Here is a 19,384-nt window from a genome sequence, read left to right on the forward strand (position 1 = left end):
CCGCTCCGTGAGCCGCGGGGGCATCGGGGGCCCAGGGGCCTGGGTGGCTTCCGGAAGCTGCGAGCGGGCGTGTGGCACCGAAGCCCCCACAGCGGTGGTGCTAGTGACCCTTTCTCCCCGCAGAACTGTCTGAACAAGCAGCAGCTCCTCACGGCCATCCGCCAGCTGCAGCAGGTGCTGAAGGGCCAGGAGACCCGCTTCGCCGAGGGCATCCGCAGCATGAAGAGCCGGCTGGCGGCGCTGCACAGCTCGGTGAACAGAGTGGGCGCAGACGCCCCCCCAGGTGGGTCCCGCATCTGCGCCGCTGGGCCCGCACGTCACGCAGGCCCTTCCCCCGTGCGTTCTCCCCGCACCCCCACCTGCCCACGCCTCCCTCTGTCCGGAGGCAGATCCCTAGGCCTTTCCCTGCCTCGCTGCCCGGCCGGGCCCATCTGTCAGCCCCGGCCGGCAGGGAGCACGCAGTGAGGATGTCAAAGAAGCATCTGCTGCTTCTCCTCTCCCACATCTGACTGTCACCCGCTTCCTTTCAGACCTGTTCGTTCTAGGCTTGATAACTCTTGTCCACATATCATCCTTGCAGAATTGTGGAAAGGCACGGCTCTGAAAGCGTGCTCTGCTTTCCCCTTCCCTGTCCCCACCCAGATAGACCCCAGTTGGTTCCTTTTTTTTTTAATTTTATTTTTTAATTTTTTAAAAAGACTTTATTTATTTGTCAAAGAGAGAGAGAGAGAGGATGAGCGGGGGAAGAGGCAGAGGGAGAAGCAGACTCCTTGCTGAGCAGGGAGCCTGATGTGGAACTCGATCTCAGAACCCTGGGATCATGACCTGAGCCGAAGGCAGACACTTAACCAACTGAGCCACCCAGGCATCCTTTCTTTTCTTTTCTTTTTTTTTTTTTATAGACAATTTTTTTCTAGCACTTTTAAGTTCACGGCAAAACTGAATGGAAAGCACAGAGAGTTCCGCACCCCCCCCAGCCCCCACCCCCAGCCGAACACACACACAACCGCCCCTGCACCATCGTCCACACCAGTGTGTCATGCCTGCTATAGCCCATGAAACAATACTGGCGTCACTTTCTCAGGCATGACAGTTAGTCCTCTGACATGAGTCCCCCAGTGGTGGTGGGGATGGGGGTGGGGGTGCTGAGGGCAATTCCCGTTCAGTGAGGTTCCAGTGGGTCCCCCAGACTCCCTCCCCAGAGGGTGGGACTATGACAGACACCGGGCATTTTCCTGGTGGTCGCAGTCACAGCTTTCACTGTGGGGCCATTGGAAGGGTGACTGGATTTCTTCCACCTGGCCTCCAGGTGGCCTCTCCTCAGGGTGACACGGGTCAGGGAGGCCGTCACCACGTATGTGCGAAGTCATGAACCTCGGGAATGTCTGACGTCATTTACTCACTTCAGACACATTTATCGAGGGCCCTCGTTGTTGTGTGAGATGAAGTTTCCCGGGGAAGGCGCTGGTTTTCCTACCTCTTCAGAGAGTGTGGTAGCCGATCCGGAGTCCCACCAGCACCGAGTCGGCGGCTGTTCTCCTTGGCTCCACCGGAGCAGAGCTAGACCTGCCCGCCAAAGTCCTCACCCTTTCCAAGGCGCCGTGAGGCCCCAGCCTTCAGGTGGGCTCACCACAGCCAGACTCCGAGAGGCGGGCAGGGCATCCTTCCTTTGTGCCGCAGATGGGGAAACCGAGGCCAAAGAAGTGAGTTAGCAGTACTACGTATTAGATCTGAATTTTTTTTTCCTGCTAAGAGGCTCAACTGCAGGGAGCCTTTCTGCTTTTCCAGGATCACAGCTCCTATGGTCCCGGGGAGCTTCCAAGAAGAACCTGCAAGCGATTGTTCATAAAACGGAGGCCTCTGTCGCTAGAACAGACAGGTAGCTCCTGTTCCATTACTGGTCCTCTTAGTGCCAGATTCAGGGTCTTTCTTCCTTGAACCATACGGGATTTTTTAAAGTGGCCAATTCTCTTTTTAGATATTGTCACAGTGCATCTGTCTCTCCCACGTGTTGGACACAGAGGCAAGCAGCTGTCAGGATCCCCACTGCGCGGCCAGGGCTGGGGGGGGGGCTGTACCTGGAGGAGCCAGAAGCTTGCAGGTTGTAGGGAAATGATCATTTACTTTTTTTTTTTTTTTTAAAGGCATTTCCTGGGAGTCAGGAAGAATAATTTCTAGTCCTGGAGAATTCTTGGCCTTCCCCTTTCTGGCTTCTAGGAATCACCCTCCTATTTTCCCAGCCTTTCTCTCTGGGGAACATCACACCCGATCGGCATCAGGGCTTACCCAGGCAGCCTCATTCCATTCATGTTCCTGAAGCTCTACGATTGCTTCACTGCTGAGCTCTTGTCTTACACGGTGATTTCATTCCCGAGGGTGCGGGGAGCTTCCCCGTGGCCCGGGCGCCTCACCACGTCGTGCTCATCGTGAATTAGCCAAGGGGCACGTCCTTCCACTGGACAGAGGCCTGTGGCTCCCGTCTGAGAAGTGGCTACAAACTGATTTGTCATTGATCTGTACCATTTCTTAATTCCACTAACACTCGCTGAGCACCTGCCGTGTGCCAGATGCTGTCGTATTTACTCAAGTACGATTCGCCTGTGAGTTGCTCTAGCAGGTAGAATTTCTGCTTGGAAGATTTTAAAGATTTCTCATCCCCAAAGAAACCCTACTCCTTTCCCCCCAAAGCATCTGAAATCCGTTTCAGCACACTGAAGTAGTTGGTATTTTAAAAGAGCTATAAAGACGTTTGTTTGCAGGGACTGAGGCTGCAGCCTGGGAGCGGCCACGCACGGGGATGTGCGCTCACTGTCGCTGCCATCTCACAAAGTGATTACCACTGGGCCCCACATCGAACGTTTACTAGAGGAAAAGGGCGTAGCAAGGGTCCCCCGGTAACCAGAGGGCACTGCGAGTACTCAGAGGGGCCAGCTTGTGCCCGTCCTCCCAGGCCAACCTGCCGTGGCTGCTCCGTGCAGGACGCGGGTGGGATACGTGGGCAGAGCCGCGGGGGCCTGCCTGCCGCCTGCTGGGACAGGGAGGCCCGTCAGGGTCCAGGGAGCCTCCTGATCACCATGTGCGCCGATGTTCCCGTCGTGGTAGACGCCAAGTGAGTCTCTGTCACTCGCGGCAGCTGTCACAGCTGAAGCAACACCGCTTTCCCATCTGTCTAAAACCCAAAGAGCGTTTTCACAAATGACACTTGGAGCTTACTTTAAAGCATTTTAGGGGCACCTGGGTGGCTCAGTCGGTTAAGCGTCTGCCTTCAGCTCAGGTCATGATCCCGGGGTGCTGGGATTGAACCCTGCATCGGGATCCCTGCTCAGAGGGGAGTCTGCTTCTCTCTTTCCCTCTGCTCCTCTCCCCCCACCCCGCCCACTCATGCTTTCTCTCTCACCTGTGCTCTCTCTCTCTCAAAAAATAATAAAATCTTAAAAAAAAAAAAAAAAAGCATTTTAGAAGTGCCTCTGAATTTCCAACTAAACAAAATCCAAATCCAACCTGTCCCACCTTCGGGACTTTGACTCAACTAGTGCTGGCCGTGGGAGGCAGCCAGCCGCAGGTAGAGGAGGAGTGGGGAGCCTCTCCGTCTCCCCGCAGCCCGGAGCACACCTGCAGGAAATCCTCTTGGTTCTGCCTTCATGGCACGGCCAGCGTTTAAGCCGCCCATCTCTGCTCCCAACTCCCGCCCTGGTCCACACCACATTCATCTCCGGCTTCTGCCTCCTCTCCTCCCTGCCTCACACCTGACACTTCACACTCAGGCTGCTGCCAGCTGCTGCTATCACCATGGAAGTCGGCCACTTCATGCCTCGGCGCAAACTCTCTGGCTCCCTGATGCCTCTCTAACCTCACCCCCAACTGCTTTCCCGCTAGTCCACTCTACTGCAGCCACTGTGCTCCCCTTGACATTCCTCACACCTGCCAGGCACACTCCCACCACAGGGCCTTTGCACCAGCTTGTTCCCTCTGTCCTTCCCAGATATCTGCATGCTTTGGCCTTCATTTCTTCAACTCTGCCCCCATGAGGCCTACCCTGACCACCACACTCAAAATTGGCCCCCTCCCCTGGCATCCCCTACATTACTCCCTACCTTATCTTCTGCATGACACTTCTCACTTCTTAGCACCCTCTGCCATCTGCTTGTGGATCTTGGTTATTGGTGGGCGTCCCTGTTAGAAGGGGGCTTTATACGCAACTAATGAATCATCGAACTTTACATAAAAATAAATAAATAATTAATTAATTTTAAGAAAAAGAAGGGGGCTTCCTGAGATCTGGGTTTTGTCTGTTTTGTTCACAAATTATCCTAAGTGCCTAATATAGTGCCTGATACATGGTAAGCCCCTCAATAAAAATTTTTCATTTGTTCAAGAATTATTTATTGGGCACTCACTGTGTGCCAGGCACTGGGCTGGTGCTGGGGCCACATCAGGTATGTGAGGCCAGGTGAAGCCCCTGCCCTCTCGAGCTGCATTTGGAGGGAGAACACTGACAACCGATATGGAAACAAATATCTCAAGAAGACACCTCCAATAATTACACATGCTAAGAAGAAAGCAAAGTGAGCTCAAGGGGTAGAGAGTGCCTGGGGAGGTTTGAACTAAGCGAGGTGGCAGCATTCGATTGAGACCTGTAGAGAGAAGGAGCCAGAGAGGGGATGTTCTGGGGAAAGAACATTCCAGGCCAAGAAAAGAGCAAAAGTCAAGGCCTAGAAGTGGGCCTGACTCTGGCCTGTTCAGAAGGCCTAAGAAACCCAGACAGGCTAGAGCTCCTGGGAGGTGGGAGTGGGTGGGCCAGCTGCACCTGGGGGGGTGGGTCCAGGATCTGACCCTCCCATGCTGCCACGCCTTGTGCCCTCCATGTCTCTGAGGCGCCGGCTCAGCTTTCACTAGGGGGCACGTATCCCCCATGTCCCGGAGTGCTTTGAGGATTCGATGTCCAGCCCGGTGCATGGCCTGGAGGAGGCACTCATCACAGGAGCACTTAGAGATGAGAAGTCTTGTAACAGAGAGAGATGTTAAGTGACCATGGTCCTTCGTTTTGTCCTTACAGTGTCCTGTCCTGCTCTGAGTGCCCCCCCGGACGGCAGGAAGTTTGGAAGCAAGTACTTAGTGGATCATGAAGTCCATTTTACCTGCAACCCTGGGTTCCAGCTGCTTGGACCCAGCAGCGTGGTGTGTCTTCCCAACGGCACCTGGACGGGGGAGCAGCCCTACTGTAAAGGTACAGACCCTCCTTCTCGTCTCCCTGGGCTGGACCTGTCGCAGCCCAGCAGGAGTCTGCTGGATAGAAAGGGTCATTCGCTGGACACTTTCTGTCAGATTCCTCCACCATTCCTCAGCTGCAGAATAGTGGCCACATGCCCGATGACTCACCTCCGGGCCAGGCCTGGGCTGGCCTGCAGGGGCTCTCCCAAACCCTCTCACCAATTCAGTCTTGTTTTGCGTTTGGGGAAATCAAGGCATGGAAAGATGGAGGAACTTGCCCCAGCCCACCCAGCTGGGGAGCAGGCTAAGTTGATTCACTCCCAGACACTCTGACCCCAGAGTCTGTGCTCCTCAATGCCTCACTCTGCTCCGGACGCAGGTGACGGGCTCTTACCGATGTTCTGGGGCTGCAGCTTCCAAGGCTGTTGATGACCCGTAGGGTTAAGGAAATTCCCAGGCGTCTTTTGTGTCTGCTTTGGGACTTGGTGTAAACAGGGTCCAGGAGTGACCACTGGGGTAGGAAGTGGGCCTAAAAAGGTTTCTCTTCTCAGCTCGAGAGCAGTACTTTCTTGATGTAGAGGAAAATCAGACATAGCATTCTGTAGCAGAAGAGGCTTTTCAGACGTCTATGGTCAGAAAGTCGTGGGTACCAGTCATTTTTAGAGCAGGGCCCAGAGGACGTCTGCTGGGGCAGAACGTTCATGATTTTAACCCAAGAGTTGAAAGGGAAATGCAAATGTTATATAAATATGTTGCCAAGAGCAGGATTTGAATGCATAGAGAACTTGAAAACGTAATGGAACATTAGAAAATATCTCATCTCGGGGCGCCTGGGTAGCTTAGTCGGTTAAGTGTCCGACTCTTGATTTCGGCTCAGGTCACGATTTCAGGGTTGTGAGATGGAGCCCTGAGTCAGGCTCTGTGCTGAGCATGGAGCCTGCTCAAGATTCTCTCTCTCCCTCTTCCTCTGCCCCTCTCCCCTCCTCTCTCTCTCTAATTAAAAAAAAAAAAAGAAAGAAAGAAAAGAAAAGGAAAAGGGAAATGTATCATCTCTAAAGACAGATTGTGTGGATTGACGTGCGGAGAGCGGGCAGCCAGAACCACATTCATGGATTTAGACTTCCATTTCCCATCTCCTAGGAGAAACAATGGTTTGAAGGTTGATTGCAGGGACCAGCTCTCAGACCTAGCTGGGAACCAGCCTAGAAATACGAGCCAGGTAACTGGCAAACACGCCCAGGGAAATGCCAGTATCTGGATTTACCCTTGACCCTGAAAAATCTCCATCCAGGGTAAGCACCTTATAGGTAACAAACTATGGCAGCGGAGGTGGGAACACAATGGCATCTCATGGTCATTGCCTAGGGTGTCTGTATGCTTAACTTACAGGTTGAGTTATGGGCCCCAGTTGATTTCTTTCTCGCTGCCCTCAGGTGCTCCCTTGACCACATCACCCTCCATGGGGTGCCCCCTACGGCTTACCTGACCATGCCCCTGGTCATGGCCGCCCAAATGGTGGTCAGCTCTCCACCATGCCGGCAAGGTCTTCTGATCCCCCCTCTTTGTCTCCGGGGCTGTCTCCCTGAGTTTGGAGTTGGGGGCAACTGGCCACAAGCGCACTCCTTTGAACCAAGCACTCCCATGCTGCTCTTCAGATGGGCTGCCCCAGCCCACTCCCTCAGCAGTACTGTGCGCAGAAGCACGTTTTGCCCATGTGCTGTTTTCTGTCTTGCTCCGGTATTGTCCAAGTATTCTGTCCTCAGTAGTGATGTGCATTTACAGTGAGCACAATGTGGTTTCAATGAAAAGATAAAATTCATCGGAGAAGACAGCTGAAAAAATGCATTTTTAGGCAAATGTGTAAGAAACATCAGAGGCTTGGGAACATAGTCACAAGGAATGGCTTGACCAAAGGAACGCATAGGGGCTTGACAAGGGTAGGAACCCAGAATGCTCCCCGCAGCCCAGCTCCATCTTAGCAGCTGACTAGGACGCCTCCCCAGAGGACCCTGGGCATGTCTGCCAGCTTCCGTCTTGAGCCTGCACGTGTTAGGTATATATCAGCGCCTTGCCGCCCCGCAGCAGGACCCCTCCGTGGAACAGAGGGTCCTACCCTATCGTGATTTGTGTGCCGTGGTTCTCAAACTTTCAGCTGCTCCGGAGTCACCGAGAAAGCTTGTGAAAGGCAGGCTCTGAGGCCTCAAAAACCCTATTGAGTTGGGTGAGATCTTTATAGATGAGACTTTGGCCATCTACATTTTCAGTGTGATTCTGATGTTAACTAAATCTTGAGAAACACCACTTTGCTGGATCTTGCCACTGCCAGAAGGAGAAGATACTGACAATTTTGAAGCAGTGATACGCTTTGGGCCCTCACCAGTCAGAATGCGGCCTGCAGCAAGCCAGCAGTAGGGCCATGTCCTGACTGAGTGTGCGTCCACCCTGGCCAGGCGAGACTTACCCACACATGCTCACCGCCACCTGCATGGACATTTTGGGAAGGCCAGGCTGGCCCTTACAAAGATCAGGGCACCCAGCCCCACGGAGCAGTCTCCTTTCCTGAGATGTGGAGAGCCGCCTTTTCCTGGAGGACCAACGCCAAGCTTGGCCAGCAAGTCTCCCAGCCGTCCTCGTTGTCCGACGTGGTGCACTTCCTGACTCTCGCCCTTGAACTCATTCCAGATTTGCTGTGCGTTCTTTGTCTCCCCTTCCCCTCAGCCTCCTTCCTAGCCATTTGTCTTCTTCCTTGACCGCCCTGCCTGAGGACTGCTTGGCGCAGCCCGCCCGGGGCTTCTACTGGGGCCACATTCACTATCTAAACCCTGGAAAGATTGGCTCAGGGAACGAGGCAGTGGCCAGTCCACACGGAGATCTCAGAAGGACATTCATCCTCTCTTTAAGTGTGAACGGGGCGTGGGAGTTCACCCTGTGGTGGTGATGGAAAAAACAAAACAAAACAACACAACTCTGATAACATCACAGCCCAGGGGCCCAGTCAGCTCCAGGCACATGACTTCTCCCTGGTTTGTGGATGGTGCCAGTGTTGACACTTCTGTCCTCAGCAGGAATTTATTTGACTAATGGATGCTGTCTCCAGTAAGAGCCTCAAAGGCATGCCACCCAAGCCTGGCAGAAGGGAGAAGGAGGGCTCCGATCTGCTGGTTGGTGACCTCTTGTAATAGTGCTAACAGTGTGAGCAGGACGTGAGCTGGGGGGTTCGACAATCCAGTGACCTCCACACCCCCCCCCCAGAGTGGCCTAGAATCTTAGCTACGCATGCATCCGCTTCATTTTCCATACCCGCAGTCTTGTGGTCCTTGTGTTGTGACCACAGAGGGAAAAGAATCTTCTTAATCACAGGGGATTCGTTTCAAGACCCAAAATGTCAGTGACAGTGAAAGATGTAGCAGCTCTTCAATAATTGCCCCTCACCCCATCCCCAGCCGGATGCTCAGAACGAAGGTGATGAACCCAACTTGGCATAAAAGGAAATGACACACAATCCTGCTATTAAAAAGCCCTGTGGGCAGAGGTAGGCTCCAGAGCTCCAAAATGGAAAGCAGCCACTTGGCTCCCTGGATTGTTTCCCTTTTCTCCTTTCTTTCTTGGAAGGGCATGTTTTTAAGATCTGAAGCTTTCTGCATTGGGAGAACCATCACCACAGGCCTTGTTGCTTTGACAACATTGGTAACCAAAGAAAGAACTTGAGAGAAATAAATAACTTTTTCCCTTACTCCCATGCTGGGAAAAAAGAATTGTTTTTGGCAGTCACCCCCCCCCCTTTTTTAAGCCTTTATTCATTCATTCAACCAATTTTCATTGAACATCAGCTCTGATGCTAGCGACTCAGACTGAATCTTAGAGATACAGCCCAGCCTCGTGGGGGCTCACCTGCTAAAGTGGAAACTAGCAAAACAGATAGGCAAATGGAAAGGTGAAGAAATGGGGGGTTGTGGACAGTGCCTTGACGATATCTAGGAAGGGGCTGAGAATGTGTACGATGGGGGCAGGAACATGGGAGGGCCTCTCTGAGGCGGTCACGGGGATGCAGAGACATGGAAGGGTGTCGAGGGGGTCTGGTCACGTGATGAGTGGGGTGGGGTGGGGGGGCATGGGAAAGATGCTGTCCTAGGAAGAGGGAGAAACAATGCTCAGAGGCCGTAAGGACGAGAAGAATCTGGCGTGTTTGGGGAAACATAGAAAGTACAGAGCCTTGCTCCTGGAGCAGGTGTGAGCTGAGCGTGAGAGCAGGCGCGGGGGGCGGGACACCCAGGCCAGCGCGTGCAGCCTTGGAGGCCGCGCAGGAGGCAGGACTGCAGTTGCAGCACAATAAGCAAGTGTACGGAGAGAGGTGTGAATCGGACCTGTGGGTTGCTGCTGTGTGACAGGTGCACTGGGTGGGGGGGACAGGAAGGGAGCTGGGAAACCACGTGGGGGCTACTGAAGTCCAGGGGAGAGAGACGGCAGAGGAGAGTGAAAGCAAACCCAGAGACAGAACTTGCCACGACCCCATGTGGGCTGTCTGCGTGGAAGAGAAGTCAAGGCTCCCCGACTCCGCTTGAATGTTGGGGGGCACATGGTGTCATTTATAGAGATAGTGAAGACTGAGCAATGAGTGTAGGTTTGTTTTTAAGCAACCTTGTGGGGGTCATTAACCAGAACTCCATTTGGGCCACGTTAAGTTAAAACATCTGTACGACATCCTAGCGGAGAACCCTGAATTCCACCCACGGAGGGCGTCGAGCAGAACACTGTGTTACCCAACCCAGCGAGCACTCCGGGCACTACTGCCCGCGGCATCCCAGTCCTGGAGTTACCCAGGAAAACGCGGCACGGTCAGACACTGGATGGAGCACTTGGCTCACGTAGGGAGGAGACAGCAAGATCAGCCTCAGGGGTGGGGGCCGGATAGGGCGGCTAGCCACTGACACAGAGCAATTCCTGGGGGGCACGGGGGACCCCTCTCCAGCCCCTTCCCATGGAGTCTGAAAGATTGAAAGCCGAGGGCCACTGACATCCACATGCGAGCAGAGCAAAAGACCCCTCGTGAAGCATCAGGGACGAGAACCCCGCAGGAGCGGTAAGCCCTGCACGGGGGGGTTGAGTGGGCTCTTGACCTCATGTTAAGGATTCGGCCAAATGGGGCTCCACAGCCTGCAGGCCTGAGACTGCCTTTCCCAACAGGGAAGTCAGGTGGACGGTGGGAGGGTGGGGCACAGATACACACTTGGGAGTTACTAGCCTAATGACAGGACTGAAATCCACGCACGGCGGTAAGAGCAGCGGGGAAGAGAGGGTAGAGACAGAACAGAAGTGGCTCCGGACCTTTGGTCAGATGGAGAGGGAGGGTGCAGGAGACAGGAGGAGCCCAAGGAGGCTGGAAAAGCAGGGCTGTGGCACGGGATCGAGGGCTTGGAAGGGTATTTTGTGGTCAGAATAGAGCACAGCCCGCTCACCTGCGGTGTACGAGGCCTTTGCTCAGAGACCTTGAAAAAAGGATTTGAGTAGAAAGAGCTTCCTCTGCTACGGGAGCCTCTTAGTAGCTACTGAGCGACTGGCTGGCTAACTCACCGAGTGATCCATGAATGCGTGAGGGATCATGTTTAAGAAACTGAATTTCCCCCCAGACTTTTATCTGGGCACGTGTACGCCAGTCTTCCATAGTCAACAGCTTCTGTGTATAGATGTTAACACCAGCAAATCTTCATTAACGCTTCCTTCTAAACATAACCTTCAATGATTATGAAACACGTCCTCCGAAGGGCTATTGTATACTCTTTTTTTAAAAAGATTTTATTTATTTATTAGAGAGAGAGAGTGAGCAAGAGAGAGAGCACAAGCCAGAGGGGAGAGGCAGAGGGAGAAGCAGACTCCCCGCTGAGCAGGGAGCCCGATGTGGGGCTCGATCCCAGTACCCCTGGGATCACGACCTGAGCCGAAGGCAGGTGCTTAACCAACTGAGCCACCCAGGTGCCCCCAGGGCTATTCTACACTTTACTGAACTATTTCTTTGTTGTGTGCAGGTTTTCATAATCATAAATAATGCCAAGAAAAACAATCTTAAAACACTGTTCAATATGGAAAATTTCAAATGCACTAAAGTAGAAAGAACAGTATAACAATCCTCACATATCCAAATACAGCAAACTCCTTATTATCTTTAAATATCTAGTCAGGGTAAAAATTCCTCCAAGTGTCTCACACGGTTTTAACACTATGGTTGAACCAGGGTCCAAGTAAGTGTCACACATTACAATTGGTTGATGTGTCTCTTACGCCTTTTTCTTTTTTTTTAAGTTTGTGGGGTTTTTGAAATTTTTTGTTTTATTTTTATTAGAGATGGAGAAAGGGGGGAGGCGCAGAGAGAGAGAGAGAGAATCTTAAGCCGGCTCCACACCCAATATAGAGCCAGGCTTGGGGTGCCATCCCACAACCCTGAGATCATGACCTGAGCCAATCAGAGCCTTAACCACTAAGCCACCCAAGCGCCCCTCTCTTACACCTTTTTATAAAAGTCTACAGTCTCCTCCTCCTCCTCTTCTTCTTCCTTCCTCCCGCCCCCCCCCAATCCCTTGCAGTTTGCTAACTGCTTCCCTGAGGGGTCATTTAATGTGATCTTCTGATCTCTTTCTTTCTTTTTCGTCCAGTTTTATTGACACGTAATTGACATCCAGCACTGTGTTAAGTTTAAAGTGTGCAGCATAAGGACCTGACCCCATTTATCGTGAAATGATGACCACCCCAAGTTTAGTTCACATCCATCCTCTCATACAGACATGCAAAAAGAAGAAGAAAAGAAATGGTTTTTCCCTGGTGATGAGAACTCTGAGGATCTACTCTCTTAACAACTCCCCTATACACCAACCCAGCAGTGTTAGCCGCAGTCCCCACGCTGCACACCACGTCCCCAGGACTTACTTATCTTACAACTGGAAGTTTGCACCTTTGTGGTCTCTGAATCTCTTATAAACTGGTAGCTAACTCCAGGCGCTGGATCAGATCTAAGGAAGATTTTTGTTTTGTTTGGGCCAAACGGTGGTAGACACCGCTGCCGGGAAGCCCTCCTTGGGATGCTGTGCCTTGGGGAGCCTCACTGCTGTCCCCATCCAGCCTATTCCTCCAGAGGGACTGGGGGCAATCCCCCGAGTTCTTGTCCTTTCAGAAAGTGGGCCACTTCCCCCCCTGGACCCCAGTTTGGTTGGACACCAGCTGTCTGCCTCACCTTTCTTTCCCTGAGTATGTTAAATATGCACCCCTGTCTTCTGTGGCAGTTTTCTGCTGTTGCCATCGTCAGTATCTCGGTCTTCTTGCCTGGATGCCCAAAGGATTTTTTTTTTCTTTTTCTTTGAAAGCTAATGATCTTATTAGGACCCGCTCCAGTCCTGGCTTTCCTTGGGCTGGTTTTCGCAAGGGCGGGCTGCAGCTTTTCAACAGGAAGTCTCAGTTGCTGGAGCGCGCTGCTGGCCCCTAGGTCTTCGAAACTTTCCAGGACAAAGCCCAGTATTGAGGAGCTTCTAAGGAGAGGAGGATCCAAATGGAGCCCAACGAAGAAAGTCGGTGCAAGTGGAAGAGATGGCCCAGGGAAAGCAGGAGAGGAGCACAAAAGGGGCGGAGCGGGGAAATCCTGAGCCGCACTAGAAACAGCCACGGAAGTGCCAGGCGGAAAGTCGGGAAGCTGGACCGGCCATCTAGGAAAACTCATCTCCCCCAAATGGGAGGAACAGAAAAGGATTTTTGTCAAATCCCATGCAAACTATTATAAGAGAAAAAGAGAATAAAAAGTCCCTATAGACAATGAGGAAATGCCAGAAAATGGCCATGAAACAGATGAAAACTATTACCTGATATTTCCCAACAAGCGGGAAGAAATTTGAAAAAGGTAAAAAAAAAAAAAAAAACTATGAAAGGACAGCATAAATAAAAATTAGAAAGCCTCAGCAATGAGGTGAGCGGGGAAATGGAAAATCTGAAATGAGATGACAGAACACAGGAAAGGATTAGAAATAAAAGGGGGAAAAAAGCAGATCGTGCATATAAAACACACAGCTCAGCTCCGGGGGTTGGTAAGTGCGCACTGAACAGTAGACAGAACAGATCCGCAGCCATGCTGTTGGGTCGGCAGCCTCTCCTCAGCCTCTGCCCTCTCGACAGCTCCGAACTCACCCTGCACTCAACTCAAAGCCACAGCCTGGGACAGATGTGAAGGTGAGGACGACTGGACTTCAATCAGGACACAGATGGGGCGCCAGGACTGGGCGTTGGGCCACGGAATGCCCGAGATAAGAAAGAGTGTGGGGAGCCTGTCTAGAAACGAAAATCCTGGGCAACAAGGTCCAGACGGGGAGACGGAGCCCAGGGTCCTGGGGCACCTGTGCATTTCTCTGTTGAGCCGGTGACATCCCCCCACCGCCCCCAGGTGCAGCCAGGCCCAGTCCCTTCCCCTGGAGGCCCACAGGGGAGAGGGACGATGGTGCCGTTCCCGCTGGGGCCAGACTGAAAGCTGCTAGTGTTCATCCTGTCTGGCTCTCTGCCCACCACGTCATGGCCTCGTGGTCTCCCCACTTTCAGACTCTGCGGGTTAGCGATGTGGGGGCTGGACAACGGGCAGAAATGGGAATTCTGCGCTCTGTGGCCTTTGTCTACAGTGTCATTCCAGACACATTCCTGCAAACCGGTCATCTGAGAACAGAACGGAGGAGAGAGCACAGCCAGGCTGAGGTTCCTGAGAAGCTGAAAGGGCTCCTTCCCCGGGGATTAGCAGCATTTGGGACGGTCTGGGCCCTTTCATGACTAACAGAAGCCACACAACAGTCTATATAACATCCCAGCAATGAGGAGGCAGGAGGGACACCGAAGTCCCTGCCAACCCACCCACAGCAAGGCTGCTGTTCTCATCAGGAGCAAAGCACCTTTCTTCCTCTTGATAGATACAGCAGGAAAGGATGCTCGTATGCCAGCAAGGAGAGGTTTCCAGTTTCCTTTCCCGAGATGCTGTGGTCAAGTCAGTGAACTGACAGACTTCTCTCTTGGGGAGGAAGGGCCTGTGCTCTGTGCATTAAGACTGGGCTTTAAAAAAAGAAAAGACTGGGCTTAAGGATTCGTAACAAGCAGATGTGGCCTGAGGGTTTTAAAAAAATATATTTTTTTCTAAGTAGAAAATTTATCGTGGAAAAGTTCATTGTGGAAAAACAGAAGAGTACAAAAAAGTGTAAATGAAGAAAAGTTGCCTGGAATCCTACCACACAGAAACGTATTAAATTTTTAAATATATAATCTCTTTCTATATATAGCTTTCCCACAGGACTGCTACGTGTATGAGCAAGGAATATTTTCCTTTTCCACCATTTAGGAAAAGTCGAGAGTCAAAAGAAAGTCTTCCTTGGGTGCACAGGAAATGAGCACAGGAGGGCTACTGGGTGGGAATTTGGAGAGACTTCGTTTTCCCCTTCTCTGGAAGCTATAATGGACCATCTCTCCCTCTTATAACTCCGCTGAATTGGGTTCTTATTCAAAGGGTGTTCTTCCTGGAGTGCCTGGGTGGCTCAGTCGGTTCAGCGTCCAGCTCTTGATTTCAGCTCAGGCCCTGATCTCAGGGTCACGGGATCAAGTCCCTTGTCCTGCCCTGCGATGGGTGTGGAGTCTACTTGGGGTTCTCTCTCTCCCTCTGCCCCTCCCCCCACTTGTGCTAGAAACAAATACATAAATAAAATCTTTTTTAAAAACTGTGTTCTTCCTGGGTGCTGGCTGCTAAGGCAGAGGTGTGGGGGACAGTCTGGCTTGATTCAAAGGTAGCGTGGGCACCTGGGGCAGCCTACCCTGTAACTTAGGGAACGGAGCCTCTGGGGAGCATGGCTGGGTGACGGGTCCACTCCTCCAGGCAGGGCTCCAGGTGAGAGCACGGTGTGTGCCAATGGCTCTGTGGCTTGCTGAACGGTGGGTGGGCTGCAGCTCGGCTCCATCAGCCCCCGCCCAGCTCCTGCTGCTAGGGGCAGCGGCGAGGCCAGAGGGGGCGAGTAGAAGCCGAAGTAAAGGAAGGTAACCCAGCTTTGGTTTTGGTTCGTTTTAGAATTTGTATTTGAAAATGATTTCTTTTCCTAGACATCAGCGAATGCTCCAGCCAGCCTTGTCAGAATGGGGGGACCTGCGTGGAAGGAGTCACCCAGTACAAATGCATCTGTCCTCCGGGGAGGACTGGGAGCCGCTGTCAGCACCAGGCCCAGACAGGTACGTACAGGCTGCCATGGGGTTGGGTGAGGACGTTCCACTGCAGAGAGGAGAGCCCCCCCCCCACCCCGTCGTGGGTCACCAAATGAAGATGTGGCAGGAGCTCAGTTCCCCGCCTGGAGAGAGGGCTTTTCGACCCCTGATCCCTCTGATCCCCTGAGGTGGCTATCTGGGATGGAATTTAGCTCTTCTGTGTAACCAGGGTTTTGATCCTTTTCATGGAAGATATTGCAGGTAGAGGGACTGACCCTCAGTGTGAAAGCTCCCCAGACTGGGAATTTGGCCCGAGAAGCTTCCTTGTTCCACCTTCACTTGGTCCACACTTTCTCTGCAGATCAACAGAATGGCTCTTCCTTTCAAACGCTCCCATAACACTCTGCAAAGTCAGTACTTACTGATACAGGCCAAAGTCCCCTCAGGACTGTGCAACTAGACATTCGACTGGTGGTGAGATTTTTTTTTAAAAACGACTTTATTATTTATTGAGAGAGAGAGCATGAGTGGGCAGAGGGAGAGGGAGAAACAGGTTCCCACAGAGCAGGGAACCCAATGCAGGGCTCCATCCCAGGACCCTGAGATCAGGGCCTGAGCCAAAGGCAGACAGACAGTTAACCGACTGAGCCTCCCAGGTGCCCCTGGTGGTGAGTTTATTATCCACATTTTGAGTCTCAATACATCCCTAGCCAGAAGGTCTAGAGGCCACAAAGTGGCGGTTTTCACAGAGGCCAAGATAATCTGATAAGGAATCTATGAAGGTTCCCACACTATGCTGTACCCTACATTTCCTATATAAAAGAGTCAAATCCTAAAGATGTCCTCTTTCATTGCCAGAAATCCCTGGAGTGTCCTGTCTGGTTGTCTGGATTTCTATGTGGAATCTCAGTGTAGAGAAACAGTAGTATCCAGAGAGTAGGAGCTTTGTCAGTACTTGATATTCTTGCATCAGACCCAGTCCAAGGCCAGTGTTCAATCCTGCCCCCAGAGATCTGCCGCTTCATTGTCTTGGCTCCATTCAGCTGAATCAGCTTTGCTGGGAGCTTTCTCAGAATGCAGCTGCCCTCCCCCAGGAGCCCAGCTCCTCTCCCCCTGGAGCCGTACTCTGTGGAAACAGAGGCCAGAGGCAGGGCCTCCTTGACAGCTCCACTGCCTCTCCCCCTACTTACAAACTGAAAGGAACAAGAAATGGGCCCTCTTCAACCCAAATGAGCTGGTCCTGGACCCTGAATGTTCTGAACCCTCCGTGTCAGGGTTTCTGCGGTCAGGACCTTAGGCAGCCGCTCCGCAGGTCCAGGGGGCACTTTATATATGAAGTATCCCCATGACAAGAACCTCCGCAGGGGAGGGGAAGAGGGAGGGAGCAGTGAACCCGAAGCCAGCTTGTGACCCCGTGGTCTCCATGACTAACCCAGCAAAGGCCGGGCTTCTTGCTCGCCTGGTCCCCCAGCCTAGAGCCTTCCTTCCCGTCAGCTCTGCCCGTGTCTGCCCAGCTCTTAGGGGGAGCCTCTCTCCGAATACTTTTTTAAATCCATTCACCATCCTCGTCACCCCCACTGTAGAATATACATAACACAATTTACCATTTTAACTATTTTAAGTGCACGGGCCAGGGGCACTAAATACATTTACACTGTTGTGCAACCATCCACCTCCACTTTTTCACCTTGCAAAACTGAAACTCTGCCCTTGAAACACTAATTCCCCATTTCCTCTTCTCCCAGCGCCCCCTCCCCCAGCATTCTGCTTTCCTGCTCTATGAGTTTGACTATGAGAACCCCGCTGCCGTGGAGACACCTCCTTGGGTGTCCTCTTCCGCATCATTACTCTCACCACCCATTCCTCTACCATCTCCCCTAACCATACGGGAGGCCTAAATCCTTTAAAAACTTTCAAAAACTAATTTATTTTTTTTTCTGATTAGAAAATTGATGTTCCTGGGGCGCCTGCATGGCTCAGTCCATTACCCATCTGACTTCAGCTCAGGTCATGATCTTAGGGTCCTGGGTTCCAGCCCTGCATCCAGCTCCTTGCTCAGAGGGGGGTCTGCTTGTCCCTCTACTCCTCCTCCTGTTCGTGCTCTCTCTGTGTCAAATAAATAAAATCTTAAAAAGAAAAAAAATTATGTTCCTGGTTTAAAAACCAGAAGCTTAGATAATTTAGAAAAGTATAAAATTACAACGCGGGTATCGGTTAGGCATTTACCTTCTGCTCAGCTCATGATCTCCGGGTCCTGGGATTCAGCCCTGCAAGGGGCACCCTGCTCAGCGGGGAGCCTGCTTCTCCCTCTCCCTCTCCACACCGCCCCCCCCCCCGTGCTCTCTTTCTCTCTCAAATAAATAAATAAAATCTTTTTCTTAAAAATTACAATAACAGAAAAGACCCCCCCCCAAAAAAAGTCCTGTTTTACATTCCGTAGGTTTAAACTCCAGGGATCACTGTTAGCATTTTGGTGTTTGTAAAGCCTCTTGAAGGGAAAACGTGGATTTAACACGCCTGCCGGCCCTCTCTGTGCAGTCGCCGGCGTGCGGGTTCCTGCAAGGTGCTTTTCGGCGGCGCTCCCCGAGCTCCGGCCCCTCTGGGCGGCCCCGGGCGGCCGCGGCTTTCTGGTCACTCACTTGTCTTTCCTTTCCCTGCTCCAGAGTAAGCTCTGAGAAGGGGCCGCTTCCCGGTCTTGGTTCTCCTCCCGGCCCCTGCCCGAGGCTGGGCGCGGCAGGGGCGCCAGGGGCGCCAGGGCCCGGCACTGAGGGTGTCTTCTCCCCGCAGCGGCCCCCGACGGCAGCGAGGCCGGCGACCCCGCCTTCAGCCGCGCGCCGCGCTGTGCGCAGGTGGAGCGGACGCAGCACTGCAGCTGCGAGGCGGGCTTCCACCTGAGCGGCGCCGCCGGCGACAGCGTCTGCCAGGGTAGGCCCGGGCTCCGTCGGGGGAGGAGGGGGGGAAGCAGGGGGAGGACCCAGGAGAGAACAGGGCTCCCACCCGCCGCCCCACAGATGCGGGGCGCACCTGCAAGGCGGGGTGGGGCAAAGTCTCAGCAAGCCCGGCCCACTTTGCGTTTTAGGTACGTGTAGACCTAATGGTTGCTGAGATGTAGACATCAGAGGCGCTCATAAGAAATCAAGACTGTGGAGAAAGCAGCCGGGGGTGCCCAGGCTGGTCCCCATCTCAGAACCCAGCCACAGTGCCATCCAAACCAGCACACCCATCTAGAAGAGCCTCAAGCCCCCCTCTCCCCTCCATACCCCCCTCTCCCCTCCATCCCGGCTGCAGTCACAGGGGCGGGTGGCAGAGAGGAGCTGAGTCCTTGTGCTGGTTAGACAGGCCCCCTGCGCTGTGCAGGGCTCCAGGACTCAGTCCTCTAGCTCCCCTCTCCACTTAGGTTTATGGACCCAGGCAGGCAACTTTAGCTAACCTCTCCTGATTACCAAAGTGGCCACAGCAGCAGAAATGAGACCCTCTTCCTCCAATCCCAAAGACGAGGCCAGTTCGGGTGGGGCTGGGATGCAGGTCAGTAGTCTGGGCTGCCGGCCTGATCTGCCAGCCTCTGCAGGGTCCCCCGTTAGTTCTCAGCCTTAGACAGAGGAACCTGTCTAGGGTCCACCATGTAGGTTCCTCTCATCCCTCCGCTCAGCCCTCTGGGCCCTTGGCTGGGGAGGAAGAGGAGCATGCTTGCTCTTCTTCTGGTGCTCTGCTGGGTATAGGGTTTGGCCAGCCCCCCAGGCCCAGCCACTTAGCCACACTGGCCATCGCCACCAGGAATTGAGACACAGCCATCCTGGGTCATGGTTGGTGGCTGTCCATCACATGGCTCCTGGTCATACTGGGCACTTCTGTCCCCAGATGTGAATGAATGCGAGCTCTACGGGCAGGAGGGACGCCCCCGGCTCTGCATGCACACCTGTGTGAACACCCCAGGTTCCTACCGCTGTGCCTGCCCCAGCGGGTACCGGACGCTGGC

General features: G+C 53.1%; 1 protein-coding gene across 1 annotated transcript in view; it reads left to right on the forward strand.

The window, feature by feature from the left end:
• Positions 1 to 19,384, forward strand: part of FBLN7 (fibulin 7) — a 41,023-nt gene that overhangs the window by 12,523 nt on the left and 9,116 nt on the right. Inside the window, exons 3-6 of the mRNA XM_040623693.1 lie at positions 124 to 283; positions 5,057 to 5,227; positions 15,310 to 15,435; positions 18,196 to 18,333. Of these exons, the coding sequence (XP_040479627.1) occupies positions 124 to 283; positions 5,057 to 5,227; positions 15,310 to 15,435; positions 18,196 to 18,333 (595 nt within the window). The remainder of the gene's footprint in view (positions 1 to 123; positions 284 to 5,056; positions 5,228 to 15,309; positions 15,436 to 18,195; positions 18,334 to 19,384) is intronic.

Source organism: Ursus maritimus, unplaced genomic scaffold (genome assembly GCF_017311325.1).
Source record: "Ursus maritimus isolate PB19 unplaced genomic scaffold, ASM1731132v1 scaffold_6, whole genome shotgun sequence".
Classification (NCBI taxonomy): domain Eukaryota; kingdom Metazoa; phylum Chordata; class Mammalia; order Carnivora; family Ursidae; genus Ursus; species Ursus maritimus.